General features: G+C 46.1%; 1 protein-coding gene and 2 pseudogenes across 1 annotated transcript in view; all 3 read left to right on the plus strand.

Moving 5' to 3' along the window:
• The window catches only part of LOC119174439 (uncharacterized), a 34225-nt gene that overhangs the window by 10276 nt on the left and 2103 nt on the right, over nt 1-21846 (plus strand). The window contains exon 7 of the mRNA XM_037425332.2: nt 3339-3531. Within this exon, the coding sequence (XP_037281229.2) occupies nt 3339-3531 (193 nt within the window). The remainder of the gene's footprint in view (nt 1-3338; nt 3532-21846) is intronic.
• On the plus strand, nt 5400-6673 carry LOC142817829 (uncharacterized; annotated as a pseudogene).
• On the plus strand, nt 7221-9437 carry LOC142817173 (uncharacterized; annotated as a pseudogene).

Raw genomic sequence — 21846 nt, forward strand, 5'->3', positions numbered from 1 at the left:
GATGGCGCCAAAGGCGGCAATGCCGGGGCCAAGAGGGGTGCAGCTCCTGCGATGAGGGCTGCAGGCACTAATGCGACGCCGAACGCAGCTGCGGACAATGAACCTGTGCGCAACCTGTGGAGCAGCAGGCTGGCCAACATCAAGTGAGCTGCCAATGTCAAGGCGCTGTTCAGCACGCGCGGCACGGTAGAGTCCGTCGAGTGTATTGGTCAGACGTTTATTGCACTCAGTTTCGACTTCAGAACATTGTACACGCCGAAGCAGTGGACAACTGCATCCAGCGCTACACCTCAGTGAACTGAGCTTGAAGATTCTCTTCGTCAAGCGCACGATGCACGAGACAAGCAGTGCCCTGTTCAAGTCACAGCCTAAGATTGAGACTGAGGCTGCTGCTTGGGCAACTACCAAAACCAAGGACGTCCTCAAAGGAGCCCCTGAGGCGATGCCTTACTTGGAAAGGGGAAATGTATGGGAAACACTCGGAATAATAGTTAGATCCTGACCTTTTCTCACGTCCGCACCAATGGTGATAATCAGCAGCGAAGACCACTGCGCATGCGATCAGTTGTGGACATGCTTTATAACTGGGCATGGCGAGGGACCAAGGGAAGCGTTCGGCAAACTTGTCTGAGGTGCGTGTGTGTGCGCAGCATGCGGTCCACCAGGGCCAGGGGTAATGGCACTGGTGCAGAAATGTTCGTAGAAGCTTGCTTTGTAGTGTTTTAAGGGCGAAGCTCCTCTTAGTCTAACCTTGTCATGCGTCACGCGTAACCGAAAGAACAGACGAGAAAGAAAAAAAGGCAGTATCTCCCGAGCAGTATAATAGACGGCGCTGTCTCATTAAAATACAAACTGTAGTTGAGTGAGGATATTCCAGATAGAGCTGTACAGCTACTCTCCGATTGGTTGCTGCACGGGCTGTGCCTGGGTACACGGAGAAAGAGTGCCTCTCTGTCACCTGGATAGTCGCCGTATGTGGCGGATCATTGGTGGGGCATGGATGAAGCAGAGTGACGGGTGCGTTGAAGATGCTTGTGTTCGGCTTCCTAGGCTCGCGCCCCATCGGTGTTACCTGTGCGCCGTCTGCATACTAGAACGCGGTCCGACGCATGGACGCATGCACGGACGAAGGAACACACTGACGGATGCTTCGCCCCACTCGTCATCATTCACTCCATTGATACTATGCTGTGATTTTTCTTCATTTGTTGTCCTAATCATTTTAAAGTTACATTAATAAATGGTTCCTGAATTACGCTGAAGGCAACAAGTGGGCTGTTTCATTGGAGAAGATGACTAACCCCACAATACTCAATTCTCTGTTCATACTAAATACAGTCGGTAGGTTTTGCTTATAATTTCTCAGTTTAAAAAATTAATAAGGCAACTAAATTGGTTGTTGTCTGTGAATATTTCAAAGTTTTTGTTTACCCTATTACACCAAGTGTGCTAGTTTTTAGCCTGTACTTATTATGTACTTCTCTTGAGTTGTCTTGCATTTTTTTTTCTTCATAAGGCGGGACTGCATGTTCAGTAGGTTTATGACAGTGTTGTATACATGTTGTCTATTAATATGATTGATTGATGATGTTTATTGGTGCAAGCTCCACGTCCATCCGAAAAGCGCCGTGGCTGAGTGTTAGTTGGTAACGACATATAATACACAAATGAGTTCTGTAGCATTTTGTCCTAGAAAAACTTTCACCGCTCAGAAATTGAACTGACAGGACAAGTGCCGACAGCCGTTGTCTGTGGACTTGGCATATGTTCATTTGTTCTTTCTAACTCGTCCATATATTATTCCTGTTTGCACTGGAAGGAAGGGAGAAGAGCACATCCCTCAGAGAGGTGAATGGTTGACTAGAGTAGTGCATGGCAAAAGCAGTGCCACCCACTATGGGGAGAACCCGCAGACAACACAGCTTCTAGCACTTTGCTGCTAACGCCTTGTGGTTGCACAAGTTTTCGCAAACTTTGGGGCACTCTGTATTTGTTTCCTGAGCTTGAAGCTCTACCAGGTGGCTGACTAATCAAACCAGCGCTGCTATTTCTTGATAACGACAATCACTTCACCTTTTGATTGAACCTGCTAGAATCACTTTCTCTAAAGCAGGCCAAGTGCTAGCAACTGTAAGGATTTTAGGTTCTTAAAGGACCTAGGTGTAATCAGTATGGCTATTTAAGAACAATCTTAAGTTCACGGGGTTTGCATATGTTAAAAAAAATCACAACATATCCACGGAATGAATGATGATGAGGGGGGCAAAGCTTCAGAGGGTACTTTAAGTAAACTGTGAATCGTCTGTCCGTCTGCTGGCCATGTTCATGCGTCCATTCGTCTGTCCATCCGTCCCTCCGCCTATCTGTCCGTATGTTCGCCTGTTTGTCTGTATGTTGGTTCGTCCATCTAGTGAACACTCGAACTACCGCCATCTCGCATCTTTTCATCATATATTCATCATATACAAGTAACGTCATCGAGCGGACATTCCAAGAGCTAAACGAGAGGTGGCTACCTACAACTACATACATCAAGGACGCACGACCCACAGCTTAAGGAGCTTTGCTTCTAAAATGTCACTAGTTTCGCCAGCACTGCGAGCAAATTTTCATCCGCTGTTGCTGCAGAAGTCTTCAAAGAAACAAAATTTAATGAGTGTTGTTATATGATTAGTTTTCGTGCTTCTTTATTTTAGCATGCTGTGAATTTACGACTGAGTGTTTGACAGAACGGTTTTAGTGAACTGAGTGCATCTGTGTTTTTATAAATTGACAAGGATGAAACATTGTGTTCATGGCTGCAACAAATGCAGGAAAGCAGACAGAGCTGCTCGTCCTATTGACTGCACTTGCACAATGTTAAAGAAAGTTGTAGGCAAGTAATGCAGAAGGTACCTGTTGCTTTTCAGTAACTCCTCAGGTACTATCTTGGGGCAGTAATTAGAAACTGTAGAGAGATACGTGTGAAGGAATAAACCTTAACGTACCCTTCCCATAATTCTAAAGCTAGATTTTCTGCTATGCAATTAGTCCAACAAATGGTGGGTAGTCACTTCCGCAAACGATGTGTTCGAATGCCCTTCGCAGTGACATAGAAGATGCTCTCTAAGATGTCGTGCTGTGACATGGAAAATGCAAAATATAATGTGGTAGATTAGCTTCGGCACGTGCATTTAGGTTCTTTTTTTCATTTGAAGCGTATCAGGTGCTGTCATTTGTGTGGCAAATATGTACCACAGGGAAGTGTACTCAGGGCTTTATAAAAATGGCCTATTGGTTTCTCTTTTACGGTAAAATGTTTTATAAGTCTCGCTTCATTGGGTGTTGCGTTTCTGCAGGACATCCTCCACCACAACAGCAGCAGCAGCCATTGCCTCCTGCACAGCAGCAACCGGTTCCTCCTGGTGGATATGCAGGTGCACAAATGCCGACAGCCAGGCCCGGCCCCACCCCGACTCCTGGGATGCCTGGCCAGCCACCACAGGGGCCCTACGGTCAGGCTGCATTTCCTCAGGCATCAGTCACCCAGAGGTGAGAAAAGAATTTGAAAGCAAGAAGCTTTGTTTACCGATTTTGATACTGATCCAGGATGGTGGGAAACATTTGCAAAGGTGAAACCAAGTGTCGATGGCGCCACTTTTTACAGAACTGAAAGCATGTCTTTCAAATGCAACTTTTTGGTTTTTCTGTTTTTTCTTGTCTTATGAAACACAGGTACAACCCTAAAGACACTTATGAACAAACATCTTGCTTTTAAGGGGGGCATCGCAAAAAATTGCAAAATTTTTTTCGAAAATCAAGTTTCCAGTTTCTCAAACCTTTTTTTTATCTGATTCCAAAATATCTACTCTGAAAATTGCGCAGAAGTACTCGAGAAAATTTGTTTCACCCTCCTAGGTAGCCAAGCTTTTTTCTGGAAATCGCGAGAAAACAGCGATTTTCAACAAATTATATCTTCGCGATGGCGCAGCCGGGAGCCGGCTTCTTGGGCTCATCAGAAAGAGCATTTCTCTGTGTTTAAATTTCTGGCCTCAGATGGCTCCTCCCTTTAAAAACAAGCGCACAAAAAGCAAATGTTTGAAGGTCGTTTCAAGGCCTCTAATTGGCTGTGGCGGCCATGTTTCCTCGGCTCGCCTCACCATTGGCCCGATGCCCGCTCCGGAAGATCGTCGTCTGCTACTTGTGCGTTGCGAAGACATGACTCTCGAAAGTCGCTACTTCGTGACCTGTTCATGGCTCGATGTTCACTTAGGATATAACTATCCTCTAGTTAGGAGCTGTAACCAGATGCACGATCAGATTACCACAAGCGGACACGTGGTCTGCGAGCACGGCTCGTCATCAGTCGTCTTTAGGTCTAACTTTGCTGGCGGCCAGACTGCAGGAAGGAATGACGCACCAGCGCACTCGTGGCAACGTGCTTCTTCGCAAGCAATGAACCACATCACTCGCTAGCTCCTCGGAACTGTGGACGGGCATTTTACACATCAGGAGCAGACCCCACACTCAAGTTCATTAACACCCCCTCCCCCCCCCCCCCCTGTCTCCTCCACTGCCAAGGATTGCTCAGAACAGTGGCTAGCGTTTCGCGCGTCGTCATTGTCACTCGAAAATGCGATACCAAGCGCACTGGGCGCTGATTTTTTTTGTCATCGTAGCTACATATTTCACGCATCGTCGCCGAACGCCGCGGGCTGCAGTGTTCATGCGGCAGCGCACTCCTTGGTCATATGAAGTGCTGTGAATAAGCTTTTGTGATGCGATTTAGACGTGCTTTCAGCCGTGCTTGGTATTGCCACGAGCGTCTATGAGTGTTCTGAGACAATGAAAGCCTCGTAGGTTAGCGTTTCTGTGACCGGCCATATGATGGTGCGTAAGGCCCCTAACTTCCCGTGATTCCGGGAAAAATCACGGAATTTACGTTTTTTCTGCAAAAATATGAAGAACAGGTCCATTCTGCGAAAAATCATGGAATTACGTTTTTTGTTCTTCCCAGAAGTGCGAAAAGTCGTTTATTTGTTTGCAGCGCCAGCTAACAGGTTTTTGGGTGCGAAACAAAGTATCGACGCCACTGTAGCGTGTATAAATAACTTGTTTAATATGAGCTTTGATGGGTGTGTCGCCGTTCGCACTTCTTTGAGAACAGATATGACAAAGACTAGTCTAGCGCGAAATGGGGATTTGTGACGAATACGCAACTATACTCGCAACGCGCTGTCGCGGAGGCAATCTCTTTGTACTCTTTTTTTTTAATGAAGAAACAAAAAGTTTGCATTAAATGTCAGCAAATATAATGCACTCATATACTTTATTAGTTAATAGTTAAATGGTTCAAGTTGCTTTATCCGCTTTATCATCTTTTCGTAGTAGGAAAAATTGAAGCTGCCGCTGATAACGAGGATTAATGGTAGCCGTAGGTAGCCGTGACCGTAGCCACCTATCCATCCAACATGCTCTTTTTTGTGACGGCATGTTATGTTCTCTGGTGTGCTTTGCTCTCGTTTGCTTTAGTCATTCTAGCCACCATATATTGATGTGCGAATATACATGGCGGCTTCAGGGTCACATTTAAGTAAAAAGACTGCCAGGGAACGCGCTCGAGAACACAAGCACACCGAGTTTTACGAAGATGGAGGTGTGCTTTTTTTGCCGGGCTTGCACAGAGCAGTTCACAATCGCCGCAAGTAAACTATTATTGAGCACATCGAGAGCAACCGTTATCGCAAAAATGTCGGAACAAGGGACTCCTCTAAGTGAAAAAGCGGCGAAGAACCATCGGAAGACGGAGCCGGTGGTTCAGGAACGCTGAGAAAGCAAAGTCGGCGGCAAACGCTGGAATCGGCAATCACGGCTGGTGAAGCGAGGAACGACGTTGTGCTCAAGTTCTTGGATGCACTGATATCCATAAATATTTCCCTTAAGAAGGATAATTCGAAACTGAGAACATTTCTGCAGACACACGTACGGAACGACGGATCGATGCCTGGATCTGATGCGCTCCGGTGATGATTTCCAGAATTGTTGTAGAAGCACGAGGCAAATTTGAAAGGGATGTTTCAAGGCACAGTTTCTGTAATTACAGATGAAACCACCAATGACCGATCAAAATCAATTGTGAACGTGTTGTTCGTTCAGTCGGCCAGAACGGCAAGTTCTGCGCTACAACCTGTACTGTGGAAGTGAAATCCGTGGATGAAGTGAACTCATCTGTCATTGGACGCATCTTGACAAGAACACCGATGAGGTATGGAGTTGAATTTGAGGATGTATCATGCTTTGTTAGCGATAACGCCACTTACATAGTGAAGTCCTTTTAGTAGTGCATAAAGACACTTTGTGAGGGTGCTGTTCACATTACGTTTATAGCCCATACAGTGAACATTGTTGGCAGCACACTGCAGGCATCCTTTCCCTTAGTGGACAAGTTTGTCACTTGTATGAAGAAGGACTTCCGTCTGTCAAGCAGAAAGAGAGCCTCCTACAGATCACACCTGGAAGAGTGCGGAGTTAAGGGGAGATGCTCCTCGAAAACACTTTTTCTTTAATATTAAAGCTAAAGTTATGAAACTTTGGTCATAGACTGAGTTTGTAACGCTGATTCCAAATATGTGCTTAGTTCTTATGTAGCTTTATTAGTTTTTGTGCGAGACACCTCTCAAGAGAAAAATATAGGGCTTTTTGTGCACATCTTTTTTAATAATAAATTTTTGTTTAGAGAAGCCTGCAATAGCTCATTTTGCTGGTTAGGTAAAGTAGTATGTTAGATACTACTTAAAATTTATTCAAATAATTTCTATATTTCTAAAAAAAATCAGGAATACCAAAGGTACATACTTTGTGTGCTGTGAGTCAACATTTTAATTGTTTTCAAAAAATGTATAAGAGATATTTGAAATGCATATAGATATCGACATTCTACACACTTTGAAGAGGCTGTGTGCAAAATTTCATCCAGATCTGACCATTTGAAGTACCTGAAAAGTGGTGCACAAAACGTAAAAAATGCTGAAAAGTACAAATGGAGAAAAATGCTTTTGAAAGTTTCAAACATCTGTATTTTTCAAAAACATGACGAAAGCACATGAAATTTCTTGCAAAAATAGAGCAATATGTCTCAAACACAGCACAGCTGTTCAGAACTCCCCTGGCCCATACGTTTGCCCCTCAGCACCCTCTCGAATGGAGTCCGTGAGACGTGCTCTCTTCACCTGGTTTCAGCGATGGGCTCGAGCTTCAGCGGTTTGGCGGACGGACATTTTCTTCATTCTCCTCTGGTTACGGGAGCTTCCCAGGACAACAAGCTCTTCTGGTGGCAGAATACCAAGCTCCTGAAGCACTTGCTCAAAGCTGACATGACCGCAGTTATACCACAAAACGGCGATGGCAGTTGCAGTTTCCACTACTGTCTTGGACACAAACTTGCTAGCACCGTTCGCAAGCTCACCAGGCACAACACGGCTCGAGGTGTGCACAGAAGAAAGTACCGATTCAGGGCACTCACTGTTCGCACAATGCAACTCCAGAAACGCCGAGAGACCCTTCCGTTTTTCGACCGGTTCACGTACCGCGAGGGTACAGGTGTGGCACGCAGGGCAAGCAGCTCCACTTATCAGCACCGTAAGCGCACTGATATCGCATATCACAGCACTCGCAGAGTTCCGATCGCTTGCTGCTCTATCGTTCTCGAAGAGTCCAATCTTCACCTCCGAAGCGCTCACAAAGTTCAGCGCGGCGTCGATTTCGTCCGAGTGGCCGTTGTGCTGGTTAGGGCTAGCCGGAGGCGTCGGGCGGCTGCTTCCCGCTGTCACTTTCCGTAGAGGTTTGCGACGCCGCACTCGGTGCGGGATCTTCGCCCGAGCCTTCCGAGCTCGGAAATCGCGCTTTTTCGGTTCGTTCATTACGAAATAACTGAAAAAACGCAGGAAAAGGGCCACAGAGTTCGATCGAGTCGCCGTACACAGTCGAGGACGGATGCAGGCTTCGGTGCTTCGCCGCAGCAACGTCTCCGTGTAGGCCAATGGCGGCCTCGCTAGAGCACCACGTGATTTAAATGTCCAGTAGAAACGCTTGAACAGGCGCCAAAACGTGCCTTTTTTTATTATTTTGGGCCAAAATGCGAAACTGAGGGAGGTGCTGTAGGCTAAACGAAGGCTTACTCAACCTCTCCAAGCAAACAGCAATGGCGGGAGGCGCCGCATTCTCGAGATGGAGACGATCGAAAGTTGCTGATTCGCGACGAAACTAGCAGTTTCTCGAGCCACCGTGGCTGAATAAAATAGAATTTTTACTAACTTCTCGTTCGAATTTTGCCTTGATCTTTTGCGGAGTTGTAGCTGAATAAACAAAGATAATTTTACAGGTAAAATCTCAAAACTGAAAAATTCCGCGAAAAACGCGATTTTTCGACGCGCATCTCCCCTTAAGTGTGCCAAAGCACCAGCAGCACCTGTCCAAAGCAGGTGGAATTCATGGATTGAGGCTGTGGGGCAACATTCCGTCTACTTTGAGCACTATCCTTGATCGCTGGCAAGTCCACCAGAAGTTTGGTGAAGCAGCATGTGTTGATTCTCTTTTCAAACTGCTTAGTGAAGGCTCAACTGATCTCAGGTGCCGCATGCGGTGCATTGCGGTATTTAGGAAAAAAGTTTCAAGCTTGCCGAAAGCAGCAGAGGGTCAGCACGTAGCCTGCCACAAAGCGTACAATTCATTGTTTACGCTTTGGGGGTACCTTAAAACAGCTTCAAAGGAGGATTTTGCAATACAGCTGAAGAGAGAAGATGCTGCACATAATGAGGCCAATCAACTTGCAAGCAAGATGAAGGCTGCAATGACCAAAGCGAATAACAAAGTACAGGTATACTTGGGAGAAGTCCAATACGTGGCAATTCTTCAAGGGTGTTAGGTGCTTAGATCCTCTGCAAGTTGTGTGCCTTCCACAAAAAAGGACAGAGTTTACAGGCGTGCCTCAGCTTGCAGAAGAATCACTAGCTTTAGCTGCCTAATGGCAGATTAACCTGAAGACTGCGCAAGAACTGAAGACTAGTGACAGGGACTTGGCTCCATTTTTGTGCAAGCAACAAAATCCAGGAGCAGACTTTTATCCTGGCTTTCTGGGCAGAGATGGCGCAGCTTACTCCAACCCTTTCATCAATCGCCTTGAAATATTTGGCGATACCAATTAACTCTGTTGATGCAGAGAGATCATTTAGTCGCTATGGTGACATTGTGTCCCACAAGCGTCACTCTCTAAGTGAAGAGAGCACCAAGCACCATCTGATGCTGTGCCACAACAGCTTTTTCCAATTTTAATTATTGCAGGCATGTTGGGAGTCTGAAAGTGTGATAAATGAGTTGTTATGTGTGTTCAATTTGTTCAATATTGCCGCAGAATTTTGCGTGTCTAGGGCTGCCGCGGAATTTCGCAGATTTCTCTATCTGGAATTGCAGAATTCCAAATATTACGCCGCATAAAGCTTGGGGCCCTAATGATGCGTTTCACGGCTAGAGTGCCAAAAGAGCATGTGTGAAGCAGGGGCACGAGTTTTTATATGCCCATCTCGCATCATTAAATAAACTGCTTAAAAATTCCTGTGCCACCAGTCTCCTGCCCATAACTTTGTTATTTGGAAAGAAAGCATAGGCTCTCATGGTGTGAGCCATTTTTTTGATGCAATAAACCTCCCTCTGTATAAAAAATGTTCAGTGATTATTTGTAACCAAGTGCTTAATTACAATAATGAAAGGCACACTGGGCAAAGACCACATGCCTGAGAAGTCGAATATCACAAGACAAACCTGAGGTCACAATTTTTAGGTGTTTCAGAGACGTAAAGAGAAGTTGAAACCGTAAACACAGTTTTCTCAATACTCTTTTTTTTTGTATTATGCTCAGCCCCTCCACGAGGTTCAATGAAGAAATAATTTGTCTCTCATTAAGTATTTGTTGTATCGCCTCGAAATTTTTCTGGAAGCACTGTGAGGCCATTCGTAGTGTCTGTGCCAATTTTCATCAATATCCAACCAGAAACAAGAAAGTTTGTCAAAAAAGTGTGTTTTCTCATAAGTGTGTTTTGGGCATTGTGCATTGCTCGTGGAAAGTGTAGCGCGGGAATTACTGGACGGATTTTGATGCAGTTTTTCTTTTCCTGAATCCCAAAACATTTCTTGAGGGTCTGACAATCTTTGAATTCTTGTTTATAGCCTTTTTTTTTCTGGAAGATGACTTGTACATGACATTGTTTCTGACAATATGTGTAGGTAGCCATGATGATCTCTATAAAAGAAAGAGAAGTTATAAAAAAAATTTTGAGATTGTCATACCCAATAGTCTTCTTTTGAGTAAAGATCAACACAATTTGCAACTTGCTGGCTTGTTTTTTTACAGCGCTAGGCTTGCCACGAGCATACCATATAAGTCAAACCACGTAGCATGATGTAATTTGAGAACTACTCAATGTATCATAATGAAACTGCATATTTCCCCATTCAAGGCACTTATGAGTATGCATGCCAAATTTCATCGTTCTAGGTCAACAAACAAGAAAGTTTCTTTTCAATGCCCCCCTTAATCTCAAAGGGATGGCCTTGTTCATGTCATCTTGGGCTCCACTGAGGGAAACTGGTTACGAATATTGTGACGCAGAGAAATAAAGTACAAGTAGAAAAGTGTGCGTTATGACGTCGATCTTATACTTGAGTTTTACTCAATATTAATGCTAACAATGAAAGAAAAACAACTACTGTCGCCGACTACTCATTCGACATTGAATATTCAAACATGATTTCCCGACACCGTCTTGGCACCGCCACTCGTCCCATTGAAGTAGTGTAAACTCATAATTAAAAATGCTGTACTGTGCACTGTTTGATTTTTCTGACTCCGTTGACTGATCGAGTGCGAAGTTGGCCATTATGGCAAGATGGCAGCTGGGTTTAGATGATTTTTGCTATGGCAACTCCGGCTGACTGATCAAGTGCGAAGTTGGCCATCATGGCAAGATGGCAGCAGGGTTTAGATTATTTTTGCTATGCTGCCAGCATTGAAAGGCGGCACTGGCTGTGGCAGGAGGTCGGGGCAGTGTCAAAATCCACAAAGAAATTAAACTGTATAGATTTCTGTAAAGAAAGCTGTATCTGTTGGTTGCACATAATCATTGCTTTTTGGCTTTAGCCAGTCAAGTATCTGCTGAAGGGCTACCACCGCAAAGCAAAGGTCAAGCGAAGTGAAGCTTGGAGTTGGCTTAGCTGGGTTCTACACAGTAGCGTTTGATGTCTGAAGCAAATGACAGCGTGTACGAGTGTGACACGGGCAAAGAACGACAACATCAGTGCTGCAACACGAGCTAGTTCAATGTCGTTCTCTTCTGGAGTTTGGGGGTTTGCATTTTCTGGCATTTCTGTGGCCTGATCTGTCTCTCCTGCTTTGGGTCTTGCTCTCTTGTTGCTTTGCGTGCGAGGCCTGCTCTGCTAGAATGGCTCCGACACTACCTGCACTGTCGGAACTAATGAAGAATTGTGGCAACTACAAAGCACTGATGATTGCGAGAAAAGCAACTATTTTTCGCCAGGTGTAGGGTGGTCATCCTCAGTGTAATGTTGCTCTAGAGTTTTCACCGAGTTGGCCAACAATGAGGTTATTCATCAGATCCTCAGACCGACCGCAGCTAGACAGTGACTCTGATAATGATACGCCACCCACATGGCAGCCATCAGTTGAGGATTTAGGGCAGGCTGTAACAGTGCTCTTGACGGCCCACAGCAATAGCCAAACACAGACTGAAATACAGGTTGACGGGGTCGTGCGTAAGTGCACGTGCATGCGTGTAGCCACGCATCTAGTTTTCTTGGCCACTGCCCCAATAAAGTTACTTTTTCTCGAGTGAATAATTTTTGTTTTTGTTTTTTTCAAACTCGATTTTTCAGACTTTTTGGCAGTTCCCACCAAGTCCGAATAAACAGTCGGAAACTGTACAGGGGAGCCGCAATGATACTTCCCGTCATGCAGAAACCTACACATCAAAAATAATTGGCTTGGTCCTGGTTAAACCCCCATAGAAATACCGAAACTCTTGTTTAACAGGAGTTCCGTTTACTGAGAGATAAACAGGGTTCCAGTATTCAGGTTTGAAAACAATTTTACTGAAGGCAGTTGTTCCGTTTGATTCTATTCAAGAGATCTCCATTTGGTGAGAGAGTCTACTGGAATAGAAATAATGTATTGACAGCTTTGGTTATAGAGTCGATTCTCAATAATTCAAATTCAAAGGGACCGCTGAATATTGTTTGAATTATCAGAAGTTCTCAGATGACTATGAGTGAGGCGGCATCACACATTATCATTAGGCATTGATTTTATCACATTTAAAAATGTTTGAAGTATTTTTAAACCCCAACTGCACACAATGAACAGAAAGCAGAGGTGTAAGGTCCTCAAGTTTATTGGCCATTTACTGCTGATCAGACTTTTCAAAGAAATCGTGAATTGCCAACTGCTTCTTTGCTCTATGTATGTGCCTTCAGCACAAACCTCTCTATGCCAGTTGAGAAGCATCGCAGTTCACCATGTGCTTTGTTTCAAACATTTGTTTAATAGCAACGCCTTTTTCTTTGAAGGCCTGAGGGGCTTATTTTTCATTTTTATACTGTTACAATTATATACGCATGCAAACTTTTAAATAGTAGTGGGAAAGCAGGAAATATATTCTGGTATGGAACTGCAAAAAGTATGAATTAACTGAATGATAGAGTTTGAATTAAGAGGCTTTTAAATACATTAAAAGAATAGAGAACCAACCAAAAAATTGGATTTTGTTTGAATTAACCAAAAGTATGAATTATCAGAGTTTAAATTATAGAAAGTCTACTGTAGTTACAGTGCAATTTTACGTCGTCCCCACATCGTATGACACCTTGCTGGTACCATCTAAGTAGAAAAATGCTTTAGGCAGGCTTAGGCTCGTGTATGAGCATACCACAGGCAGCGGAAAACTTGCGCAGTCCTCCACTGCTCTGCCACTGCAGAGCTTTTCAGATTTTTACACGACAGGCTACTTTCGGCAACCCCCAGGTTTCTGGAGCCAGCCAGAGTGCACTTGTATTTGCTGCATTGTGCTTCCCACTGTGCGGCAGACTTCCAGCACATCCAGTCATCTGTGGCTGGTTGGTTCTAGAGTGGCTTCTGTGAGCAGATATTTTCTGGAACGTTGCTTTTGAAGAAGTGACAACTTCAGCAAAGCAGTTTGCTGGCCTAGTTGGAACGAATTCATTTTTAGGCCATTTTGCACTAAACGAACGAGGACACAGGAAGTAGCACGCACCGGTAAGCACATTTTAACAACTATCTTATTTTCGAAAATACATCTGCTCAAGTACCCAACATGATCTGCATATGTTTGTCTTGCTCTGCATGTTTTACATGCGATCTGCTTGCTCTGCATGTATTGCATTTGTGCAGCCTTTGAAAATTTTTGAGCTATAACACAGTCCCAGTTGTAGTGTGGATATTTGCGACTTCAGCGACCTGCATTATAAGCAGTATACACTGCGTTTTGTTATTTTAGTGCTCATAACGGAATTTTGAGGCAGCACATCTTGAGGTCTGAAGCTTATTTTGAACATGATCAGAAAATGTTTAATACAGTAGAATCTCGATGATACGATCACAGCTATTACGAAATTCGGGGTGATACGAATTTTTCTGTGATCCTGGCCGAGGCCTATTAATTTTTTATGTGCTAGAGTACGGTTGTTACGAACTGATTTTTTACCAGAGTTGTTTGATACGAATAAACGCCACCCCAACGACGGCCGCGGAAGCAAGCAGCGTGCACGCACGCGCTGAAATGCGCGCTGCGCCGCCGGTTTGGCACGTTGTCAGCGCCGCCTGCGAGTGGCGGGCGACAGACTCTCAGATCTGCGCGATCTTGAACGCCGGATTGCGTCTTTTGCTGTCTCTCGAAGGCTCCAGATGGCGCTGGCGATGGTGGAGACACAAATCCAATCCAATCTTTGTTTTGCTTGGTGGTGGGTGCTCTCTGGTGTGGACACGTGGTTACTGCAGTGCAGAGGCTGTCGACAGTCTTGCCCAGTCGAGCACACGTATTTGCTTTGTTGTGCCTTTTTGCGGAGTTGCAGCTAGCCATGTCTCGCAAGCGGAAGGCTCTCTCCTTTAAGGAGAAACTGGACATTCTTCGAAAGGTCGATGAAGATCCGAAAAGAAAACGCACGGAGTTGGCTAAGGAGCTAGGCCTCGCTACGTCGACATTGAGCACAATTGTTGGACAGCGGGACACAATAATGAAAAATGTGCTTTCGTTCAGAGTCAACGCGAAGCAAGTGAAGACAGCCCAACACATGAAACTTGAATCTTTATTGATCTGGTTTAAGGAAGTTACTGCAGCCGGTGTGAACATTGACTGCAAAGTTTTACGTGAAAAAGCCGACGAGATCACACTTGCTCTGCACATCGACGGATTCCAGGCCTCAGGTGGGTGGCTGCACCGTTAAGACGAGACACGTTCTCGTGTACAAAAGCGTCTGCAGGGAAGCCAAGAAGGCTGACGAGATCGTTGTTAGTGACTGGCTCGCGAAGCTGGAGTCTCTTATCTCTGGGTATAAGCCTCGTGATGTTTTTAATGCAGATGATGCAGGCCTGTTTTTTAATCGTCAACCCGAGAAGAGCCTTTGCTTAAAAGGTGAAGCGTGCCAAGGAGGCAAAAGAAGCAAAGAAAGAATAACGGTTCTTCTGTGCTGTAACGCCGATGGGTCGGAAAAACTGAAGTTGACAATAGTTGGAAACATTCAGAAGCCTCAAGTTTCAAGCGCGAGAGCCATTGGCCATGCGTTTATCGCGCAAACAAAAAAGCGTGGATGACGACGGCCCTGTTCGAAGAATTTTTGTCTCTCCTTGACAGGAGAATGGCCTGCAAGAATCGGAAGATTGTTCCGATTCTTGACCAGTACGCCGCCCACCCGAAGCAAGTGACGCTTCAAAACCTCAAGCTGGTTTTTTCGCCCGCAAACACGGCGACGCCCTTGCAACCGCTTGACGCTGGCATTATAAAAAACGTCAAGCATCATTTCAAAGGCCTTCTTGTGTGCCGTCTCCTTGCCAAAATCGAGAGGAAAGACGAAGGTGGCCTGCGAATAAGCCTTTTGGACGCCATCCATATTATCTCAATGTCTTGGGATAGAGTAACGTTGACCACCATTGCGAACTGCTTTGGTAAATGGGGCTTCTTTAGAATTCCCGAAGAGGTGCCACAGGCCCTTTCAGAGTCGGAGGAGCCCATTGAGGGTTGGGAACGCCTTGATGCCGGGTGTTCGGCTGACGACTTTTGCACGGCGGATGACAATCTTACCACTTGTGGTGCGCGCACAGTGGGAGATATTGTCAACGAGGCCACGTGTGAGGTTGCCGATTCCATGGACGATGACGAGGAAATGGACGAGTGCGACGGCGAAGGACCACCACCGGCGGCTGAAACTCTGCACGCGCTCAACGTCCTGAGGCGTGCTATGGCTGCTGAAGGAATCAATGATGACACGTGCACGCGTTTTTACGGATTTCAGAAAAGTCTGCTGAGTGACTTGGGAAAAAAAAGAAGCAGAAAGACATCAAAAATTTTTTCTCCAAAAAAATAATTTTTCGAGTGTCGAAAATGAGTTTGCCTCCGACTCGGTGTTAATTTAGCTAGTTTGCTGTGTGTTCCAATGATACGAATTTCGGCTATTACAAATATTTTTTGTGACCCCGCGAGATTCGTATCATCGAGATTCTACTGTATTTGTAGTCAAGGCCCCAAGTGGACATGTAAGTGAATTATTTTTGGACTGTGTTCTGCAGGAAACTTACCATCTCTTGTCAAAACCAGCCAGAGATTACTCTTTCATATTGTCCACAAATATGCAGCAAGCAGGCTTCATAGGTATTGGCTGCTTTGGTAAATGCCATGCCAATTCAAAATCTCTATGAAATCTCGGCATTTCTGAGACCACATGTTGCATGATATTGCTACTGGGACTGGCGCTATGTACCATGGTGTGCTAGCCCTGCAAATGTCCGAGTAGCCGGTGCATTCAGAGAAAAACATATTGAATATGCTCAAGGCCATGGGCACATGCTCAAGGTTATAGCTATTAGCCGGTGCACTGCTTCTTATTTGCCACTTCCTTCTAGTTTACAGCGACTCGGTGGTGCTCAATTCGTGTGATGACTTTGCTTCTCCTTGAATGATTAAAAATTTTTTCATTTGACTGGATACTCGTAAGGCAATAGAGTTAGGTGATTCTACGATAACATAAAAAAGAGTTGCAGCGCCGTTTTAAGCAACTATGCAATTACTATATTTAGACTATTCTAATGTGTCCCGTAATCTAGCGCACACCCAAGTTTCTTGCGTTCGTAATGTGAAAATAAAAGTTCAGCAGGCTTTTTTTTTTAAGAAAGCAATGAAATAATCTTACGTTAAGACCATGAAAAGCAAGGCATAAGCACTATTCGTCTTTCTAGAGTGTGAAATTCACTCTGTTGACAATTACTTTTCCTTTCTTTGGCAGCTTATATGGAATATTAGACCATTTGTGGGTAGGCTCAGACTCTTTTCCCATTGAAGAACTTTTCTTTCTTGAAATGCAGTTGAAAATTTCCTTTCTTTGTTGTTGGTTACCCATGGTTGTAATGTGATGCATGCAAGAAAGATGCGACATAAATCTGTTACTGCTACCTTCAGCCATAAAATGTTTAAGACAGGATTTCATAATGAAAACAGTTGGTCACTGCTTGTCTTTCAGCATGAACAGATTAGTCACACAGATTTGCTGCTAAGTACAAACTATTGTAAGCTACTGCTTGAACTTTCGAAAAAAAAAAAAATTGTCCGCGTATCTGCATGCTTCGCTGCAAATGTCTTCAAAAGACGATAGTCTTCTGCCGCTCTTCTTTCGTGCATAGCTTTGCATTTTCAGCGCAGCCTAAGAAACACTATGGTCTCTAGAATCATATGTCCATGTATATTTTAGTGAAGGAACACACAACCTTAATACTGGTGCATTGATGTTGTGCCTCGGATAGGTGTAATATTTGCTTTTTGATCGACAATGCTCACAATTATGAACGCAACCACCGGTTCAAGATGGCTGGTCTTTTAGCAATGCCTAAACTTTGGCCGGGTGGCTGAATCATGTGACAGACGCAGACCAAAATTTGTGTTCAAATATTCCTAGAAATACTATTGATACACAACAGCCAGCACAGCCTTGCTGCATGAAAGAGAAAGAAGACGTCACTTGCTGGTTGTTGATGAACTGTTGCCATCTTGTTCGCCGAGCATGGTCCATCGTATATAATTTAATAAATAAGTTACTTTTAACATTATTGGTGGAGGTGGACGACTCCCGTACTTCGATTGAGACGTGCAGCGGTCGCAACACTGGGGACTCTTCGGCTACTTACTTGCCAGCGCCTCATCACCAACTGCCTCTCCAGCCGAGTCGACAACCTACGTCACCCTGCCACCCCTGCGGGATCCTGGCACTTTCTCCGCTGATGGTACTATCGACGTTGACTCCTGGCTGCACCGGTACGAGCGTGTCGGTGCTACCCACCGCTGGGATCGCACGCACATGCTCGCCAATGTTGTGTTCTACCTCAATGGCACGCCGCGGACATGGTTCAATACCAATGAAGCCAAAATCACAAGCTGGGATCTTTTCAAAACGAAGATCCGTGATCTTTTCGGCGATTCATCTGGTCGTCAGCTCGCTGCGAAGAAGACTCTCGCCACTCGCGCCCAGACGTCAACTGAATTGTACATCTCATACATTCTTGACGTCTTGGCGCTTTGTAGCAAGGTCAACCAGCGCCTGTTGGAAGACGAAAAAGTTGATCACGTACTCAAAGCGATTCCCCTCCACAGTGGTCTAGTGGCTAAGGTACTCAGCTGCTGACCCGCAAGTCGCGGGATCAAATCCCGGTTGTGGCGGCTGCAGTTCCGATGGAGGCGGAAATGTTGTAGGCCTGTGTACTCAGATTTGTGTGCACATTAAAGAACCCAAGGCGGTCGAAATTTCCGGAGCCCTCCACTACGGCATCTCTCATAATCATATGGTGGTTTTGGGTCGTTAAACCCACAAATCAATCAATTACTCAAAGGGATTGCTGACGATGCCTTCAACCTGCTGGTTTTTAATAATGTCACAAGCATCGACACGATCCTGACAGAATGCCGCCGTCTAGAACAGGCTAAAGCCCGCTGCGTCACCCACGGTATCATGCGCCTGCTGAACACAGCTGCTACTTCCTCTTGCGATGACCCCGTCCGCCAAGTTCCCCCGATGTGACAACCTAACCCGCATCATTTGTCGTGAGGTCGAGGCACCTCAACCAGTAAACACTTCATCTCCAACGCCTGATTCTTCACTGAGCACGATCTCACTGATACAAGCCGTCGTTTGCCAAGAATTATCGAACGTCTGCCTACACCCCGTTCAACCAGTCTACTCTGCCAAGCCTTTTTATTGTCGTCCGTCCGCTCCTAGCTTTGGTTCCAACTACTCTCGGCTGCGCAATTTGTCTGAATGACGTACACTGGATGACAAGCCTATATGCTTCAACTGCCGACGTGTCGGTCATATTGCTCGCCACTGTCGCAATCACTGGGCTTCACCGGCACACTATGGGCCTCCCACACAGGTCACTTCTATCCACTAGTCGTCCTCAGCATTTGATTTTGATTCCCCTATGCCGACCACATCTCATTCTGCCGCACCTCTGACGAGACCTCGCTACGCCCGCTCACGATCCCCTGCTCGCCGTCAATCTCGTTCGCCCCCACAATGGCGTCCTGCCTCTCCGACCTATTCGCAGCGCCCCCGACCGGAAAACTAGGCAGTGCAGCTTCTGGAGGTTGGAGCTGCATTGACGACGACCTCTGCAAGAAATCCTCGTGCAAGATTACCGATCACCCGGAATCTGTTGAACGTTACTTTGGACAACGTACCTGTGCGCGCGTTGATCGATACCGGCGCGCATGTGTCCATAATGAGTGCTGCTCTTCGTCGCCGCCTAAAGAAAGTTATCACACCTGCCTTGAACCGAGCCGTTCGAGTCGCCGACGCGGGAACTGCCGCCATTATTGGCATGTGCTCTGCCCGTGTGACTATTGCAGATAGAAGCACTGCTGATTGCCCTGATGATCTAATTCTAGGCATGGATTTTCTAACCGCTCACTCGGCCCTTATAGGTTGTTCAGCCGGCTGTCTTGACCTTGAGATGCCTCTACTTTTCTATCCGACCAACCCACCCCAAAGCAGTCTTTGCTGCATCGATTTCGTACGCCTTCCGCCTAACTGTGTTACACACATCGACCTCTTCTCCACGCCACCTGTACCTGACGGCAATTTCATGGTGGCACCAATTCATGCCGTGATGCTTGCGCATGGCGTCGCTGTTCCACACACCATTTTGATAATTGTTTAAAACCGCACATGCCTTCTTATTGTCAATTTTGCCTTCACCGCCCAAATTCTTCCCCTTCGCTCGTTGTCAAATAACCCTGGCCAAAATTACCGCCCTACAAGACCATACAGTTGAGCCCTTCAGAGTGGATGATTGCTGCACCTCAGACCATGACCCAACCATATCACGTTCATCGGACGTCGACGTTGACCGCATGGTACCATCAGCTCTCGCTCCTGATCAAGCGGAAGCCCCCCCCCGTCACGTCCTGGAGACCTATAGTGACATTTTCGACTTCCCCAGCACGGCCTTAAGCCGAATGAGTGTTGTTACTCATCGAATCAATACTGGTGAAGCGAGTCCCATTCACCGCCGTCCATATCGTGTTTCCGCATCCAAGCGTACAGTCATACGACAGGAAGTTGAAAAGATGCTTGCAAAAGACATAATCGAGCCCTCATGTAGCCCCTGGGCTTCTCCTGTCGTCCTGATCAGAAAGAAGGATGGAACATGGCGCTTTTGTGTAGATTATCGGCATCTCAACAAAGTTACGAAAAAAGATGTTTACCCGTTGCCTAGAATCGACGATGCCTTAGACTGCCTTTACGGTGCTACGTATTTTTCTACTATCGACCTTCAATCTGGCTATTGGCAGATCGCTGTAGACAAGATGGACCGTGAGAAGACCGCATTTGTCACTCCTGATGGTCTTTATCACTTCAAAGTTATGCCCTTTGGTCTCTGTAATGCGCCGGCCACATACGAAAGAATGATGGCCTCATTGCTCTAAGGGTTTAAATGGTCAACCTGCTTATGTTATTTAGACGACGTTATCGTTTTCTCGCCCACATTCAACTCCTATCTCGATTGTTTATCGTCGATTCTTGAAGTTTTTCGTCGAGCCGGACTTTAATTGAACTCTTCGAAATGCCACTTCGCTCGTTGTCAAATAACCATACTCGGCCACCTCGTCGATGCCGCAGGAGTCCGCCCGGATCCCGAGAAAATTCGCGCCGTCACGGACTTTCCTGTTCTGAAGTCAACAAAGGATGTTCGCAGTTTTGTGGGCTTGTGCTCCTATTTTCGACGCTTTGTTAAGGACTTCGCAATCATCACGCCCACTGATAAACCTCCCGAAGAAGGACGCCCTGTTTTCCTGGGGCGCTGATCAAGCCTCATCTTTTTCCCAGCTCACGACCCTCCTTACAACACCGCCAATTTTAGCTCATTTCGATCCATCAGCTTCAACCGAGGTTCGCACTGATGCTAGTGGGCACGGCATAGGAGCAATGCTACTGCAACACCAACGCGGACATGACCGTGTTATAGCATATGCAAGCCGACTGCTATCTACCGCCGAGCGCAACTATTCAATCACGGAGCGTGAGTGTCTCGCTCTTGGTTGGACAGTCGCCAAGTTTCGCCCATACTTATACGGGCGTCCATTCCGAGTAGTCACCGATCACCACGGGCTCTGCTGGCTGGGCTCACTTAATGATTGCACAAGGCGCCTCGCTCGTTGGTCCCTACGTTTACAAGAGTACACGTTCACCGTAACGTACAAAACAGGGCGGTTGCATTAAGATGCGGATTGTTTATCATTCTACCCTGTGGAAGAAGCTGCCCATACTGACACCTTTCCAGACCTTCTGTCTGTGACGCAGCTACTCAACTTGGGTTACGAACAACGCCGGGATGCTTCCCTGCGAACCATCATTGACAAGCTTGAGTCAATGCCTCGCGACGCATCTCTACAAATGTTCCTGGTCAAAGACTGGATTCTGTATCACCGTAACCTCGATCCATATGGTCATGACTTACACCCCGTCATACCAGCACATCTTCGTATGACTGTCCTCAACCAACTTCATGACGCTCCTTTGGCGGGCCACTTGGGCGTCTCTTGCACATACGACCGTGTACGTCGTTGTTTCTTTTGGCTTGGTCTTGCCCGTTTTGTTCGACGCTACGTCGCCACTTGTGAGCCCTGCCAGCGCCGCAAAAAGCCATCCTCCCTACCAGCTGAATTCCTTCAGCCGATCGACATTCCCACTGAACCTTTTTTTCGAGTTGGCCCAACCTGCTTGGCCCATTCTCGATCTCCAGCTAGGCAACAAATGGATTGCTGTCGCCACTGACTATGTGACACGGTCACTTCACACACGAGCACTTCCGACTGGTTGCGCAACCGGTGTGGCGGACTTTCTGGTATATGATATTATTTTAGTACATGGAGCTCCACGACAACTTCTCACTGACCGGGGCCGGACCTTCCTATCAGCGGTCGTTGATGAAATCCTGCACTCTTGCTCTGCCAGGCACAAGTTTGCCTCTTCGTACCATCCGCAAACGAACGGTCTTACAGAGCGCCTCAACCGCACCATAACCGA

Source organism: Rhipicephalus microplus, chromosome 5 (assembly GCF_043290135.1).
Source record: "Rhipicephalus microplus isolate Deutch F79 chromosome 5, USDA_Rmic, whole genome shotgun sequence".
NCBI classification, from domain to species: Eukaryota; Metazoa; Arthropoda; class Arachnida; order Ixodida; family Ixodidae; genus Rhipicephalus; species Rhipicephalus microplus.